This window comes from Equus asinus, chromosome 27, assembly GCF_041296235.1.
Source record: "Equus asinus isolate D_3611 breed Donkey chromosome 27, EquAss-T2T_v2, whole genome shotgun sequence".
Classification (NCBI taxonomy): domain Eukaryota; kingdom Metazoa; phylum Chordata; class Mammalia; order Perissodactyla; family Equidae; genus Equus; species Equus asinus.
Genome location: NC_091816.1, coordinates 23,778,712 through 23,796,765, shown reverse-complemented (window position 1 = coordinate 23,796,765; position 18,054 = coordinate 23,778,712). Strand labels below are relative to the sequence as shown.

Below are 18,054 nucleotides of genomic sequence, written 5' to 3'. Positions count from 1 at the left end.
AATAACAAGAGATTGGTTAAATAGTTATGAATATTATACAGCCATGAAAAATCATCCTTTAGAAGAATAGTTAACGGCATATGAAAATGCTTGCAACTTATAAAGGGAAAAAAGCACTTGTAAAATGGAACCTAATAGCAATTCTTAATTTGGGTCCATATGCTGAATTTCAGGTAGGTGATGTGACAAATGACATGGGTCATTTTGCTATAGGGGTGGGGAGGGGAGGAAACAGGAAGGGAATCTCTGGGAAGAGGTTTCAAAGATTTCATCAGATTCTGAAAATATATCCCAACAGGATGAAGAACCACACTACACAGTAAGAATCTGATTTTGAAATAAATGAATAAGTACTAACATTTAAGGAGTTCTTAAAATGTAAAAGGGACTGTGCTAAATGAGTGGACATAAATTAACTCTGATCCTCAGAACATTATGAAGTAGGTACCATTACTATTTTTCTGACTTACAAATCCTTTGTCACATTTTTTTAAGGGTGACTGCTTTTGCCCTAATTCTATTTCTGGGAATTTATTCTAAGGAAGTAATCAAGAAAGTTCAGGACACATTTAGTTTCAATGTCGTCCACTTATCATCCTGTTGTTCATCATAGCAAAAAAAAAAAAAATTGGAAACCACCGAAATAGCTATCAATAAGAAGCTGGTTAAACAAAGAACGATACTACCATAAAATAGACTATGCACCCATATGAATAAAAAATATTTAATGACAATGAAAGATACTGAAGAAGATAAAAGACAGGAAAGAGTAAATTTAACTGTTAATTCCTGTATGATTTTGCATCATTTAATCACTCCAGTCTTTTGTACTCTTCTGTAAAATTGGAAAAATATACAACTTCAAAGGTTGTTGTGAAGATTCCATAAAAGATCATATGTGAAAGCACTAGAATCTCCCTAGACTTTGGAATTGAGATTCTCTCTGAAGAAATAACATTTAAGCTGAGCTCTGAAGGGTAAGTAGGTATGAGTAGGAATGATCCCAAAGGAACGATGAGGGTGCAGGTGGAAGAGCCCATCCAGGCAGGGGCACAGATTGGTGAAGGCTGCTTCAAAGCCCCCTTAAGAGACTAGCGCACATGGTTAGATCTGACGGTGACAATGACAAGGATGGAAAGAGTAGAGAGAGTGACAAGTCATGGCCGTTTAGAAGTAGAGTCCATAAGACTTGCTTACTCAGAGTTGAGAAGAGGGAGATGTCAAGGATGACTTCCCAGGTTTTGGCATGCACAGCAGGGTGGATGGTGGTGCCATTTACTGACATGGAGATCACTGGAGGAAGAGCAGGTGCGGGACGAAGGGAGGTGGAAATGATGAGTCAGTTTTGAACCTTCTGAGTCCGAAGAACCTATCAGCTATCCAGGTGGAGGTACAGTTAGTAAATATGTGAATCTGGAGCTCAAAATAAAGGCCCAAGCTGGAGATACAAACCTGAGAGAAAGATTAGTGTGCAAAGAAAAGTATCCCTGAAGAACAACCCATGTAAGACAGGGATCGGAGGACCTGGCTGAGCAATTACACAGGAGGGAAACCAGGGCAGTGTGACATCACGGGGGCCAAGGGAATGGAGTATTTGATGAAAGTTACTTATATCTTTCCTAGGTCCAATCTTCATCAAAACTTTCAAAAACGCCGAATAATCCCTCGTTCTCAAAATGCATTCACAAGGAGGCCCGGAGCGGATCAAACGCGGCCGAGATGGTGGGCTCAGGTTGTGCGGGGCAGTTTCATCGGGCCCTAGCGGGATCGGGCCGAGGATAAGGCGGCCCAGCCCACGGAGGGACAGCTGCCGCCGTGGGCCCCGCAGGACCAGTTCCTTTCAAAGGCTGAGGAGCTGTACTCCTGGCGGCTACTGAAGCCCGAGGGGACACGCGGGGGTCGGTGGCGAGCAGAGGTACTCACCATGTCTGCGACGTGGCGATGACTGACGCGCTGACGTCCGCTCCCGGCCTCAGGAAGCTGGCCCGGAAGTGGCGTCATCGAGGGGGCGGGGCATGGGAAGAGAGACTACAACTCCCAACATGCCCCGCCGCGTACGTCATGGGGCGTACCACACTACATCTCCTCTCGATGGGTAACGGGGCGGGAAGCAGAAGACTGATTTTCGGTAAATTCTATTGGTTGAGTCACTCGTATCCTACGGAGCCTCGTAAATCCGTCTGTGTGGTCCTCGATGCGGACTGGAACTCTCCATGTATCCTGCGTAGAGTACTTGGAATGGATTCTCCCGTACCCCAGGCGACGCGCCACAATAAACACGGGCGGTGCGCGGGCCGTGCAGAGGCGTCTCGTGGCGGCGCCCCGCGCGGAATCGTGGCACGAGCGTGACTCGTAGGTCCCGTGGCTGCTTCAGCTGAGTTCATCCGGACTGGCCGTGGGACCCTCTGATCTCGGTAGTCGGGCTGGGTGCCCTTCTGAGAGGTGATTTGGTCCTCTTGTTCGCCAGGTGGCGCTTTAGATACCTGCCTACTCCGATCCTCCGTTTCCCTAATGGGAAATCCTTTGCCCCGTCACCTCAGCCGAAGTTTTCTGCCCCTCCATCACCGCCCACGGCGCTTTATCCGTGCCTTTCAAGGGAACTTGCCATCTTGTGTTGTCCTTAATTCCATTCTTGTCTACTAGATTGTAAGCTCTCTGGGGGTAGGATCGATGCCTTTTAAGGTCTCAGTTTTCCTAGCTTCTACCAGCGAGCTTTACCCAGAGGAGGGGTTTGCAAAGTATCTGTTAAATATATGAATGAATGATTTTGCAAAGGTTGCTCAAGAAAAGTTAAGTAGTGGAAAAATTCAAAGCAAGAACTTCTGTTCTTTCTTTTCTTGCATCCTTCCCTCTGTCTGTGGCTCGCTTGGTTGTGTGCCAGACGCTGCGCAAACACTGGGAATACTGTGGTGAGGAAGAACCCAACTCATACCACGGTTCCGGCCTTCCTGCAGCCGACAGTTTAGTGGGGGAAACAGCTCTTAATTAAAGGATCTCTGCACGGTGAATGTAAAATGATAACCCATTCAATAACCATGATGAGGGCTTAGAAGGAGAGGTACATGCCGCTATGATAGAGGGAATTAACCAAGTGATGGATGAGCTAAACAATCCGAAGGATTAGTGTTAATTGGGGGAACAAGAGAGGTTGGCACAGTGAAGTACCAGCTTAAAGTGAAACAGCATGTGCCATGGTCCTGTGGCTGGAGAGAGCCCCATCTGAGAACAGGAAGAACACAAATGGGGCCCATGTGCCAGGGTGGGGATCCCTATGGTGACAGATGAGGGAGATAGCGGGCCTTGTGAGCCATTTAAAGGATTTGAGCCCCTGTAGCAGCACAGGAAGCCTTTGTGGTTGGGCAGTAGGGATGGACACAAATCGAAGTAGTTCGCCCCAACAGACTGGTGTTTGGTTTTAAGACATCCCTTGATCAGAAGAAGAGGTAGGATGGGGAAAAGGGGTTGTATTTCCTTATGCTTTAAGTTAAATAGAATCTTCACTTGCCCCTTTGATCGTATGTATTAGCAATGATTCATGCTCAGATGAGCCACAGTTCTAAGTAGGCAAGCGTGTTTCGTGGTGTTGAAACAGCTTGCTCGAAATTTAAGGGAAAAGATTCTTACCTTGGCTTATAAACTGGGAAGCACAAGCCAATGGTTGTTTTTTTCACTAGTGCACACAGCAGATGAATGGCAATGCAACAGATGCTGTCATACACATTTCTGTGTAATTTATGGATACTTCCCCTGGACAGTCAAGAGCAGGGTTCGAGGTGATAATTTTAAGTCCCATTATTCTCCTCCAGCCCCACACAGTAGATTCTTTCCCCACATGCTTTGGGACTGTTGTTTTATAGTGAATGTTAACTGAATGTTAGACTGAAAGTAATTTGGACTGAAATTTAGTAATCATTTTTTTTTCCCTAAACTTTTCCCCTGTAGTTTTCAACACAAAGTAGGGTTTTGCTATAAAAGCAGTAGCCCTAAGGAATCTTTTGAAGTTACCACTATAGAGAACACCACCACAAATAGCAACGATGCCTGCAGAAGGAGGGAAAACCGATATGGAGAGGATTGGCCTCTTCAGTGAGATGGAATATGTTACTGTTGGGGATAAATATGTGTCATCATTTAATAGTAAGTATATTTGGTTTTCTTAACAGCCTAATAGTGGATATTTTCTATATGAAATTTTGGATTTAATATTTAAGTTAAATGATATTTTTCAATGGTCCATATTTTAAAGTGTTAGTTGTAAAGTTGAATAAACTTGTGAAATTTCCATAGAGTTAAGAGAGAACTTAATTTGATAAGAGCAAGGAGCTCATTTCATTGGGCTATCCTGCCTTCATATATTCTCGTCAGAGGTAATTTTACTTTTTTCCAAAGGCGCATGGCCGTTTTCTCCCTCAGTTATTTTTCATATTCTTTAACTACTAGTGAGCTCAAAGTCATGATATTCCTGCTTTACTTTTAAAGGACCCTTTAATGAGGCTGCAAGCAAAAACAGACAGATGCTGCCTGGGGGATCCAAGGAAATGTCAAATCTCCAGGCAGGTTATTTTGATCCCCATTTTGTAAGAATTTTTGAAGGCGAAGGCTATGTAAATCTGAATCAAGTGAGGAGACGGCGTATGATGGAAGAAGCCAAAAAAAATCTAAGCAAAGCCTTTCTCCCTAGCAGTGGAGAAAAAAAGCCGTAAGTGTTTGGGAGAAAAATCTGAAATACATGTCTTGCACCTTTCTCTCCTCTAGCCTAAATTAAGTGTTTGTTTTCTCATAGGACTGACTAATGTACGACTCATTTTTTAAAGTCTGATTCTTAGGTTAAGTTTGTCTTACGTAGAGATGGTTATATTGAATGGTTTAAGTTGACAGCTAATTTTCATTAAGTAGATTCTCATTATCACATTAAATTTTTGATTATCTATGCCACTGTTCTCTATCAGTTTATAGAGAATTTTATAATAAAAGCCAACTAAATAATGAAAATAAATTTGTTTGGAAACCTTAGAATAGTCAGATGAGGGAAAAAATTTCTTTATCTGTGCCCTTGACTATTTTTTTCTGCTTTTTAAAAACTTTTAAATAGTATGAATAAAAAATTAGGAGTCTTATTTTTGATAAAGAAGATAATTTATCAAAGATATGTTATTTAAAAATCATTGTGAAGATACACGCATGGGGTTTAACAATATTTTAGTTGTGACAGTTGTCACCTCAAGGTTCTTTTTTTTCTTACCTTTAAATCATTAAACAAATAAAACTGGATAGTCTATATCATATTATAAAGCTGAGCTTTATAAGCCATGCTCAATAACGTTGACTCAATTTAGAATTTATGATAGATGAGGATTGGTCGAAGGCTAATTTTGTGCTTATTTGTGGTATTTTCTTGAGCTCAGTAAAGGTGCATTCTTCTAAGTCAAAATTGCTAAGTTTTTATTAAGAGTGGGGAGTTTCTTATCTGTTATTATAGTTTAATAGTTTTTAACCTTTTCACACTTTGGATAGGTTTGAATTATTTATTATTATTACTTTTTCTTGGGCCTCTTCATTTTATTCTTTGATTTAAATTCAAATGTGCATTTTTGATTCACTACTTCATTTCTTTTTCATCTAATGTATGAATTTTACCCTTTAAATAACTTTTTCCTATTTTTGAGTTTCCTCCCCCTTGATGAACTTTGACCTCTTATGGTAATAATTGGGAATTGTTGCCTTGATACATTAGTTTATAATACGCTTTTATTCATTTGTCAGCCAAGAAATAATAACAGTTTTAGAATTAGAGTAGTTTTTCTTTCTTTTTAAAGCTCACAGATGTGTGAAAAACATCTTTAATTTTGTGGGATATAGAAAGCATTTCCAAAAAGAGAGATTGGTGGTATAAATAACCAGCCCTCATATTGGTACTTCTTCGACACCAAATTTTGGAACCGTAGGCGTTTAATAAATTCTAAATGTACTGATTCTTAATGCTTGCATAAAATCACGTTCTAGTTAGATTATGCCTGTGCATAACTGTCCTTTTCTCTGCTGTGTCCTTGCCTTATTTCCTTACTGTATTTTAGAATTTATGACATATGTTTATAAATAGCGATTAATGAAAATGAATGTCTTCTCTTAATGGAACCTTTATTTGTAGGCCAGAAATAAAAAGTAATCAATGTTGATGTGTTTCTAGTTTTTGAAATTTTTAATTCAAATGTATAAACAGTGTCATTTTGATAATAATAAGGTTTCATTTGTCTTGTAGACCATTTTCTGATTACTAAATCTTATTTACTTCAATGATAACTTAGAAATTAGAGACTATGACTTACTAACATTAGTCATCCTTTTTATCGTGAAAATTTTAAAGGAAGCATTTGTTACAAGTGCTAGATGATAAATAGTTTAATGATGAAATATATATTGTGGGTTCGGAAAATTTAAAAATTTAAAATTGTAGAAAAACTATTTGATTAATATTTTTCGATAGTGAAGAAATAAATATAAACCCAAAAGAAGAAAATCGGCACCAAAATTCCATGAGATACACTTTGCCATCAGCAGTGGAAACAATACTTTTACATACGTGTTTTGAAAGTATAGTTTCTAGTGAGTGCATAGTCAGAAGAAATCAGCCATTTATTAGCCAACTTGCCATAAAGTGTCAAGAAATTCATCTAAAACCACAAAAGGGTCTACTTATTGTTATAGTTAACTGAATTCATGGAAACTATTCTAACTTTACAGAGATGATGAAGTTTTGTTATGTGGAAGATTTAAAATAAGCATAAAAAATTAAAAACTTACTATCTCAAAGTTTGTGACTTTGAAAACTGGGGGAAGTTAGATTAAAAACTTACAAAAATTGTTTTTTCTTTTCTCGTCAAAGTTAAGCAAATCAATTCCATTGCATATGTTTTGCTCCTTTTTCAATCATTTTTAATAAATTGTGGCAAAATATATATAACGTGAAGTTTGCCATTTTAACCTGCTCCTTTTACTACTGTATTTAAGATGTGGATTAGGAAGCTACTATGGGACAATAGGAGGTCCAGTCCCATTCTTCAGTGCACAGTCAAAACCCCGGGAAAAATATGTGGTACCTGGAAAGAATTTATACACAAGCCCAGGCAAGAAAGGAACTGGATATGGGTAAGATATTTTTAATACTTTCATATAATTTGTTTTGAACTTAAAAAAATAAGATCAAATTTGACGTTTCAGAACCTGAGGTCACCATTACTTGTTTTCCTTCCTTAGCTATGCGAATATTACCATAGGTAAACAGTTTTCACACTCTGCTGATTTCTACGATGCACCGAGACTGAATTATAAGGTAAAATAATGTATTTTAACATTTTTCAACCTTTCTCTTATTTAGCTGACTTAGAGAATTCACTTGTGGTCTAATTATGTTTTGTTTTGTTGTATCTACTTATATTACTGGGGCAATGGCAGACTGATGTTTATGAATTGTGATAATTTTACCTTTTTCATCTTAGATTTCCACATCAGGCTGTAGATCTTCTCAGCTCTTCCTATGATGAACTTTTATCTGCTCTGCAGTTGACCACATCTATCTTACATCTCTCTGAACTAGCTATGAGACTTCTCTTAACTTGGCACGGTCAACTTTGTGCTATTTTAAGTAAAAGAGTCATATCCTCACCCTTAGCCACATTCCCACCACACCCTAGTAACTTCTGCCTAAGAAAGTGGAGGTGGTAGTACTTTTGGGCTGATCAAGAAGCCGCTATGCTGAGTGAATGGAATGGAGGAGTGATGGGGAGAAGGGAGAAAGTGGAGAGTGGAGAATGGATGAATACCCACAGAAGAGAGAGAAAAAGGTTGTGAAAAAACTACTCACTTTATTAAATGGCAGAAATAAAAACTGAAATGTACCAGCATATGCCTCTTACACTCACTTTATACAATATTTGACTTATAATGAAACCTATTCACTTTATAGGGAATGCCTGCATGTGAATGAATAGAGAAACCATTATAAATTTTGGAACAATATCAACATAATTTAATAATATCAACATAAAGAAAGCTGATGATAATGAAAAGTCAAGTTTGTTTGGACTTTAAGCGACAGAAATTAAATGGCAACCGTTTTACTAGTTCTTTTCGTTTTTGTGTTTTTAGGCATGCAGTCTTCAACAGTTTTGCCATGGTGGTTTTAAGTGGCAGTAGGGCTGTGAGGTAAAAGGATAGTGGCTAATTTTGCAAATGAGTGTGTCCAAAGCCAGGAAAAGTTTTCTATTAAATTGGGCAGACATGTTGGTCATTTGAAAATAAGCATCTCTGTTTCTTTCTCTTTTTTTTTTTGAGGAAGATTAGCCCTGAGCTAACATCTGCCGCCAATCCTCCTCTTTTTGCTGAGGAAGACTGGCCCTGAGCTAACATCTGTGCCCATCTTCCTCTACTTTATACGTGGGATGCCTACCACAGCATGGCTTGCCAAGCAGTGCCATGTCCACACCCAGGATCTGAACCGGTGAACCCTGAGCCGCCGAAGCGGAATGTGCACTCGTAACTGCTGTGCCACGGGGCCGGCCCCAGCATCTCTGTTTCTATGTATAGAATATTCAGTTTATGTAAAATTATTTATAAACAACTTTTCGTCTGTAGGGATAATAATAATATATAAGTACATACAAGGCAACTTTATCAATGGCTCAGTAATTAGTCTTTCATCCTAAACTTTATAAGATACTTTCCTCTCCTTACAGTAAAGCTCTTGTGTTCTTATTTTCAGAACTTCTTATTCATGAGCCAGAAAGTTTATGTCCCTGGATTTCTTAGAATTAATTCTTAAAATAATTTTTAAAAATGTATCTTTGCTTTTAGAATTTTAAAGAGATTACTCCACTGTATATTTGCTTGACTTGTTTCTGACAAGAAATCTGCTGTCATGCTTGTTTTTGTTGTTCTATATGTACTGTCTTTTTCTCTGGCTACTTTAAAGATTTTCTTTGTCACTCATCTGAGCAATTTGATTCTGATGTGGCTTGGTGTTGTTTTCCTCATGCTTCTTGTGCTTGAGGTTTATTAAACTTCTTGGATCTGTGGGTTTATAGTTTTCATCAAGTTTGCAGTATTTTCAGCTATTATTTCTTCAGATATTTTTTCTGTGCCTCCCTCTTTCTCCTCTCCTTCAGAGACTCCAATTACTTGTGCCTTGGGTCCCTTGATAATGTTCCATAATGTACCAATGCTCTGTTCACTTTCGTTTTTTTCATTCTTTTTTTTCCTTTTCTGTATTTCATTTTGAGTAGTTTCTATTGCTGTATCTTCAAAGTCACCACCCTATTCTTCTGCAATGTCTAACTGCTCTTAATGTCACCCTGTGTATTTTTAATCTCACACACTGTGGTTTTGCTCTCTAGAAGTTCGATTTGAGTGTTTTTTATATCTTCTGTGTCTCTACTTAACTTTATGAGCATATAGAAGATGGTTTAATTACTGTTTTAATGTCCTTCTCTGCTAATTCTAACAGCTGTGTCAGTTCTTGGTTGATTTTGAACAATGGAGTTTTCCGCTCAGGATGGGTCATATTTTCCTACTTCTTTGCATTACTGGTAATTTTTGATTGGATGTCAGGCATTGTGAATTTTGTCTTGTTGAGTGCTGTATATTTTTGTATCCTTATAAATATTCTTGGGCTTTGTTGTGAGATGCAGTTAAAGTATTTGGAAATGGTTTGATTTTTTCATGTCTTGCTTTTAAGGTTTGGTAGGTGGGGCAGGAGCAATGCTCAATTCAGGGCTAATTACTCCCCACTACTGAGGAAGACCAGTCTTTTCTGTGTCCTCAACCCCTTATCCTGGGAATCAGGTTTTCTAGCACAGCTCTGGAATCAGCACTCCGTGACAGCTGGACACTGTTACCTCTAATCTTTTTGGGGGTTTCTTTTCTTGGCTTTGCATACTTTCCTCACATATATGTGCCAATCACTGCTCAACTGAATACTCTAGGACAGGGGTTGGTAGAACAAATACAGTGTTTTAGTAAAAGGTGACCATACTCTAGTAAGAGGTGATCCTTAAGCACTGTCTTGTGATAACCTGCCTCTGAATCACCCGGGGTGACTGTTAAAACCACAGATTAATGGGCCTTACAGCAGATCGATAAGATAAAAAATCTCGGAGGGAAGGAGCCTGATAATTTGTAAATGAAATAATCAAGTGATTTCTGTGAAAATTAGAATTTGAGAAACACTGCCCCAAAGGATAAAGGAATAGTTAAATTATCAGTACCATTGTGGTGTGGAAGAGGGGGAGGAGATCACCAAGAAGGCGTGAAATTCCTATAGGCTGCAGGAAGGAAGAGGACAAGCAAAAGCAAGAGAAAAATCCAAAAAGGGGGAACGTTTCTGAAAGTGTTAGTACAGCATTCTTCGTAATGAAAAGGTATCTTCCCTGCATTGACTATCTATTTAAATTTCATTTACCAGACGTTTTCAGTTGTTGGTTGAATGATGAAATATCAGATTTCATATTTTTAAAAAGTGAAAAAATGCATCAATATTTTTGTAGATGTCTTTTTGAATGGATAACTCATAATTTAAATTTTTTTCTACATTATCAACAGCAATTTTTATACTTAGTGTTGTCCCATAGAGAAGATTGCAATATGGGAGGGGAAAAAATGACTTCTGTTTTGCTTGAATACTAGGTAGTTAGTAATGTTGTAATATAAGAATGATATATTGTATAAAAAGTAAGTATTCCTTATTCTTGGAAGTAAAAACTGACATTTATTGAGAGCCTACCATATGCCAGGTACTTTGTACACATGGTCTCCTTTAATCTTTACAACAGATTTAAGGGGTGGGGGAGGGGAGATATCCTCATTTACAGTTAAAGAAAATGTGACACTAAAAGGGTAAGTAAATTTCCCAGAGTCCCTAAGAAATGCTAAAAAGCAGGAAGGAGTTAGGGTTTGAACTAGAGACCAGTCTTTTTCAAATTATATCACCTCACTCAGATAGTTAATATAGACGTGTTCAGATAATAATAGATCTCTATATTTCAAATAAATTTATATCCCAAATGAACAATCATAGTTGTGCCTGTTCATAAGCAAGCATATCTTTTGTCTCATAAAAACAGACCATAACAAAGGAATGTTTAAAAAAGTGAACCCAGCAATGTATATTTAAAAACCTACATGCTTATATTAAAATTTAAAAGAAGATTTGACTCTGTTACTTCCAATTTGAGTAATTTATGCTCTATAATTTCAAACTCTTAAATTTGCAGAAAGAGAATGAAAAACACCATGCTTTACTTAAAGGGACACCTTTCAAGTTAAATCTTTACCCAAGGGAATATTTTGATTCCAATCCTTATTTGTCTGAGAAGCCTTTACCGCCGCTTAAAAAAGCAGAGAAGAGAGAAGTACTTGCAAGCCCCTTTAAACCCTGCTCTCCTGGAAAAAAGGTAAGTTAAAAATTGTAGAATGAAGAAATGGTAAGCATTATAAAGAAATGTTGCCTCTTGCTGTCAAATTATTTTATTACCCATGGAAATAATAAACTTCTATTTGTATTCACGCCAAGAATCATGAAACGCATTTTTACAAAATTATGAGAAGTCACAAAGCATGGCTAGAGTGGGGAGTAATGAAGCTCTTGTAATGAAGTGATTGCTAATCACTTTGAATGTATTTGAATTGACAACGTATTTTCTAAGTGCCCCTCTAGATCTTAGGGACAGTTTTTCTCAAAACTATAAAAAGCCTGACCATCTTTTAGTTTTTGAAATGGTGATTAAAATGAACTATGTTTCTCTGCTGAAATTTAGGTGTGAATATAAATTAAAATGCTTCTTATAGTTTATAAACCTTAGCTTATACTTAATTTTTTCCTCTGTGAATTGCCTGTTCATTTCCCCTGTGGATTTTCTATTAGGGTATTTATCTTTTTCATATTGATTTGTAAGATCTTTTTGTATATTAAGGATATTGTTCTTTTGTCATTTGTCTTGAAAATGATTTTTCTAATCTATTGCATCTTTGACGTTGCTTGTAATATTTTGTGCTATTCAGAAACTTAATAATTTGATGTAGTCAGATTTATCAATCCTTTGTGCTGAGTTTGATGCCGTTCTCAGAATGACTTTACCACCCATATTAGAAAAATATACACTCTTGATTTCTTCTATTAGTCTTATCCTTTTGCATCTTCATCTGAAATATATTTTGATATGAAGAGTGAGGTAAGGGTTCAGCTTTTATCTTTTTCAAAATCCAGTTTTTAGGGCAGGAGGATTTTTTTTTTTAATTTTGGAAAGTTAATTTTTTTGTTTATTTATTTATTTTAATTGCCATAAGGATTGTTTTTTAGGGCAGTTTTTTGGGGGGAATGTGTTCTGTGTCTTGATTGTGGTTGTGGTTCAAGGGTATAAACATCTTTCAGAACTCATAGAGCTGTAAACTTTAAATGGGTACAGTTTATTGTACGTGAATTAAACTTCAATAAAACTCATTATTTAAAAAGCCAGTTGTTCCTAATCTCACTGATAAAGTAATTTTTAACACCACTGCTTTGAAATGTCACCTTTATCAAATAAAAATTCCCATTTTTGAGGGTTTTTTTTCTTCTGGATTTCCATTCTGTTTGACCAATGTTTGTTTATTTCTGTCAGTACCAAACGGCTTTTAATTACTATTAATATTGGGTGGTCTAATCTCTTCTTGTTATTCTTTAAAAGTGTTGTATTGGCTGTTCTCCCATATTTATTCTCTGGAACTTTGGGATTATTTTGTAAAGTTCTGGCAAAAAACAAGACCTTTTGTATGTTGTCGTAAAGTTAAATCTTTAGATTTTTGGATGTATTAGCATATTCATAATTTGAATCTCCTGATCTGATCTAGAAGTAAACTACTTATAAAATTTTTATTTCCCTTATAGAATTTTATATTTGACTTCACATAAGTTTATATATCTTATATTTATTCCTACTTATTTTAAGGCTCTGGTCAGTAGTTTTTTCCCCTATATATTTCCCCTCACATAATTTGTCTTTATAAAAACATTTGATTTTTTAAAATAACTGGCCACTTCATTAAACTTTCTTATGTTCTAATGGGTGTTCTGTTGTTTCTGTTTGGGTTTTCGGATATATGATTATCTGCAAATAATTTTGCTCCCTTCTTTCCAATTTCTTGCAATAATTTTAAGTGTGACTGGTCTATACTTTTTTTGTTGTTGTATGCTTTGTTCTATTTTGGTGTAAATAGATACTAGCATCTTCAAATAATCAGGGAGATTTCCTCCTTTTTTAATGATCTGTAACAGTTTAAATAGCACCAGAAATACTTGTTTCTTGAAGGCTTGAAAGAATTCTCATAGGAAATGTTCTGGGCTTAATTTCTTGCATGGTGCCTATTTGTTTTCTGTAGGTTTTCTATCTCTAAGTCAATTTTGACATTTATATTTCCTTTGAAAATTTTTCATTTCATTCAGGTTTTCAAATTTATTAACGTGGTGGTTTACAAAAATATTATTTTATGTTTTTTGGTGTTCCATATATGTATAGGTTCTCTCCACTCCATTCTCATTCTTAATTATAATATAGATTTATCTATTTATTTTTTAAGGTATAATCTGATGGGTTAGTTTATTTATCATATGTATTTTTCTGTTTTTAATTCATCGATTTTGTTTTTACATTTATTAATGAATTTATTTTACTTTGCTTCAGTTTCCGTATTCTTTGTTGCTCTTCAAGAAAATTCATGTGTCCTCAATCTGGAAAACTTGAAAAATTAACAACCATATCTTTCAAATGAATTAAATTTTCATGTATGTTTGGCTTAGATGCTCTAAGAGAAAGGATGCCTAATTAAATGGATTATTATGATTTTGTAGTTTTCTTGGTGACTATGTATAATATAAAGATTAAAATCGTGGTAAATCAATTGAAAAGTCAAAGCAAATATTTGTCTATTTTGTGTACATGTAAAAAAAATATTTTAATTGACTACTTTTAATAGACTACAAGAAAAGTTGAAAGTAGAGTAGATCCTATCTTCCTCTCATCTTTTTCTCTGTGCTATTCCTTCTTTTCAGTATCTTCACCATCACTGACTGATGCTTAGTAAACTCATGTTATGCCAGGCTCTCTGTTGGACAAACTTCACCCTTGGCCTCTTCTCCATCCTCTGGTTCTGAGCCCTAACTCCTTTCTCTATCAAAATATATGTGACCCCTAGGTCTCATTCTCTCAGTAATAGGCTCACCGTCTAACTAGGTAATACCAGGTCTGATAAACTCTCACTAAAATATTAATGCTTGGCAATAGTCTAGAATATTACCTTCCTATAAACATTTGCATTTTAATAGAGAACTTCTGGAATTACAGTGTGCTGACCCCGTAACATTGGTGGTAGGGATACTCTTTGCTGGTATTTGAATTAAACAGTATGGACAACTTTCTTTAAATGTAAAACTAACTTTATAGACAATACACAAATATTTCTGAACTTCATCAAAATCTAATTTTGTTGGAAGCATTTTACAAAACCACATTAAATTGTCTCATTTTTATTTATAGGCTGGTGGAATGAAGGCAGGAACATTTGACCCTTACCCTTCACATTCTGCTGACCCTTATATGGTTAAATCGACAAACCAGATTTCCAGCAAAGATGTTAAGATTTTCCACCCACCAGGCGGACCAAAAAGCAGACCGATTGAAAGTATAATGACTTTGAATGTCAAAAGGTAGTAATATGTTACATTTAGCCCATATACCATGAAAAATTGTTCTCAACTTTTAGATTTCTTCGACATAATCTTTTATTTGTACATACTTTTAGAAATGACAAATGTGGGTGACTTTAGAAATCTCAGCTCCATCTGTATTTCTGCTTTCCACTGTAGAAGTTCTTTTCCAGCTTCTGAAATTCCCAATTGAAAAAGCTTAATTTAACTGTACCGAACTGTTCTGTCCATAATTTTTTAAGCACCGTATTATGAGTTGTTTGAGATTATTTAGATATTTATAGTTCAATTAGCAGTACGTGTTAACATTGTCTGTTTCTCAAAGGGAGTTTTTGACCCTTGTTAAATGATTATGTCTGTGTGGGCTCCAGACTCTCAGTAATTGTGAGGAATCCTAATGACACGTTAAGATTTCTATCCTTCACTTTGAAATAATCTTCTATGAAAACAGGAAATATTTTGGTTAATTAAAAACACTATTCACATCACTTGATAATACTTTGAAGAAAAGTATATTATTAAGGTATTTTAAAAGTTCAATTTTTTTTTTTTTAAAGATTTTATTTTTTCCTTTTTCTCCCCAAAGCCCCCCGGTACATAGTTGTGTATTCTTCGTTGTGGGTCCTTCTAGTTGTGGCATGTGGGACGCTGCCTCAGCATGGTCTGATGAACAGTGCCATGTCCGCGCCCAGGATTCGAACCAACGAAACACTGGGCCGCCTGCTGCGGAGTGCGCGAACTTAACCACTCGGCCACGGGGCCAGCCCCTTAAAAGTTCAATTTTACCCAGTTTTTGAGCACTCTCTAAGTTGAAATGAAGTTCTTAAGAGGTCAGGATGTAAATTAGAGAAGGACACTCCATCATTCTTTTTGCATGTGTGCGCGAAAGACTGTAAATAAGTAGAATTTATTTGATTACCTTTCTATCTATTCATTGAAAAAGTTTTAATGCCAATTAAACTAATTTACATATTTCTAACTTCGGTGTGATCATACAGTGGGTTAGGTAAAGGACACCAAATTCACGTTCTTTTCTTTTATAAAATCAGTAGTACATCTTTATCACTTGTGGACAGTGATTATAATACCAACATTATTATTATATCACAGAAGTAAGATTGCCCTTCATTATTTATGTAATTTACTGTTGTCTACAGGAATAATATTATGTGTGGGCAGTTGCTAGAGTATTGGACTGGAAACAGCAAGATGTGGAGCCTTTTTTCCATGTCCTTTGACCTTTCATCCTTTGGCAAGCCACCTGTCAGTACTGTGCCCAAGTGTATCTATACATATAACAGAATGGGCAGTAAAATTAGAATTTTCCTCACCACCCTCGACCTCAAATAGATGGAATTTTTTTTGGCGGGTGGTGCCTTCAGGCTTTCTGTGTGTTCTTTTCTATCCAGAGAACAGACCTGAGAAAGTCCTGTACTGCCCAGCATATGTGTTTGGAGCAGAGAAAAGAAAAGAGTAACTGATTGCTTTTTTGAAAAATCAGAAGTTTTATCTTTTGTTTAGTAATTTTGAGTTTATTGAAGTCTCTTTCTTTTCACATTACCACAAATATTATCCTAAATCAAGTTTCAGCTTCTTTTACCCTAATTTTAAAACTAATGAACTTCCCTGGATGGTAGTATTTAAATTTGGTCCTATAAACCAATTTTTCCTTCTTCAATTACATTTTGAAAATATATCTGCCGTGTATAAAGTAAAGCTTTTTAATTTGGTGAGAAAATTTGGTTTTTAATTGTTAGTTTTTTATTGCAAAACATTTTTACAAGAATGTGCAGATGTATTACCTGTACCTATAAAATTAAATGTGCATTTATTTTCCAATTTTAGGGCACTAAATATGAAGAACTACAAGACTGCTTCAGTACAGTCCTATTAGCATCTGGAAGACACATAGCTTGCTAGAGCCTGACTCTCAGTCATTCGTTATCAAGTGCTGATTATTTGAAAAAATACAAGATGTTGTGGACCAGATAGCTCAAGCATCAAAAGAAAGTTAAGCCTGCAACTATAATACTCTTTCTTGTTTCAGTACTGTTACTTAATGAATAAATAGAATTTGTTAATAATTTAACATATGATTTGATCTCCATTTAGATCTGTGTTTCTGAGAAGAATACAATGTTTAGAAATTTTATAAAATCTTGAAGTGTATTCTCTTGTTAGAAAGCTTTTACTCCTAATGTTCAAAAGTGCAGGGCTGGAGAACAGGGGTGGAGCTGGGGGCTAAAAGGGTAGAAAGTGCACAGCAAATTCTTAACTTGCTGTTTCTTCTTGCAAGTATTTGAAAATTGGATTGAGAGCTATCCAAGTGTCATAGCCTGTTAAAGCATTCTTAACATCCAAGATAAATTTGGATCCATTCGTGCTGCGTAGATTCATGTAGCCACACATTAGTGAGGCAAATGTCTCAGCTTATGTGGTATCCTGCCTTCTATTTATGGCCTCTGTAAAATGGCACATCAGCCAGTGGCAGCCCCAGGATGAGTTGGGGGGAAGGGAGAATGGGGAATGCACTTTTAGTTCAGCATCTTCTAAAAGATTCCAGTTTCAAGGCGGATGCAGTTTGTCTCTGGGGTCCTCTCATGCTCCTCTGTAGCTGCCTCTCCTGGAGCACGTCCGTCGGTCTTACCCTCTTGTACCCAAGTTCTCTCTTCTTCACTTGCCCTACCACTTTAAAAATATCAGTTCTTAAAAGATATGATTTAAATCCATTACTGTAATTCATAGTGAAGTCTCTGTCCATAGTCCTCTTTCAGTCAGGTGGGCGTACTGGTGGCATTTAAAAAGGGAAATTTACAATATTAACATAATTTATTAGGGAAGTTATTTTTGATCCTTGGTGCTTTCTTTCTTTCTTTTTTTAATGATTGGCACCTGGGCTAACATCTGTTGCCAGTCTTTTTGTTTTTCTCTTCTCCCCAAAGCCCCCCAGTACATAGTTGTATATTCTACTTGTAGGTCCTTCTGGTTGTGCTATGTGGGACACTGCCTCAGCCATGTCCACACCCAGGATCCCAACCAGTGAAGCCCTGGGCCACCGAAGTGGAGCGTGCGAACTTAACCACTCGGCCACAGGGCCGGCCCCTCCATGAGCTTTCTTAGTACTTATCCGTCTGTTTTTCTAGGCTTCTCAGAGCTGAAATCAGAATGTTTAGAGGCTGCAGTACCCTTCTTTTGGCCTCATTTTTTTTTCAATGGGGGAAACTATGTAAATCTAGATATACATCTGGCTTTTAAAGGGATTGCAAATGGTACAGAGAACTTTTACTATTGTCAAATATATATATTTTTAATTTTCTTGCCTG

At 36.5% G+C, this 18,054-nt stretch overlaps 2 protein-coding genes across 7 annotated transcripts in view; one reads left to right on the top strand and one right to left on the bottom strand.

The window, feature by feature from the left end:
• Positions 1-2,135, bottom strand: part of UFSP2 (UFM1 specific peptidase 2) — a 21,950-nt gene extending 19,815 nt beyond the window's left edge. For 2 of the 4 annotated variants that reach the window (XM_070500088.1, XM_070500089.1), the window contains exons 1-2: positions 1,924-2,135; positions 1,198-1,293 (exon numbers count right to left, since the gene is read on the bottom strand). Coding sequence is in view for 1 of the 4 variants with exons in the window: in XM_070500086.1 (XP_070356187.1) it covers positions 1,924-2,001 (78 nt within the window). In the remaining 3 variants the exon portion in view is untranslated. Of the gene's footprint in view, positions 1-1,197; positions 1,377-1,923 lie in introns of all 4 variants that reach the window. The other 2 variants (XM_070500087.1, XM_070500086.1) reach the window with 2 other exon arrangements.
• CFAP96 (cilia and flagella associated protein 96) lies at positions 2,055-18,054 on the top strand. 3 transcript variants are annotated; one of them, XM_044760467.2, is made up of 8 exons: positions 2,055-2,128; positions 3,943-4,137; positions 4,480-4,699; positions 7,009-7,146; positions 7,255-7,330; positions 11,265-11,444; positions 14,562-14,731; positions 16,577-18,047. In XM_044760467.2, the coding sequence occupies exons 2-8, from the start codon at positions 4,038-4,040 to the stop codon at positions 16,623-16,625; spliced, it is 933 nt and encodes a 310-aa protein (XP_044616402.2). In that variant the 5' UTR covers positions 2,055-2,128; positions 3,943-4,037; the 3' UTR covers positions 16,626-18,047. The 3 variants fall into 3 exon arrangements, with proteins under 3 accessions (XP_044616402.2, XP_014695016.2, XP_014695015.2); XM_014839530.3 differs by lacking the exon at positions 2,055-2,128 and adding an exon at positions 2,278-2,414; XM_014839529.3 differs by lacking the exon at positions 2,055-2,128 and adding an exon at positions 2,304-2,442 and having other exon boundaries at positions 16,577-18,054.

Bases quoted from the DNA above. Each gene is read 5' to 3' on its own strand.
- CFAP96 (XM_014839529.3), top strand. From the start codon at position 4,038: ATGCCTGCAGAAGGAGGGAAAACCGATATGGAGAGGATTGGCCTCTTC. The intron at 4,138-4,479 runs GTAAGTATATTT...TTACTTTTAAAG, and splicing joins ATATGTGTCATCATTTAATA to GACCCTTTAATGAGGCTGCA. The intron at 7,331-11,264 runs GTAAAATAATGT...TTAAATTTGCAG, and splicing joins CACCGAGACTGAATTATAAG to AAAGAGAATGAAAAACACCA.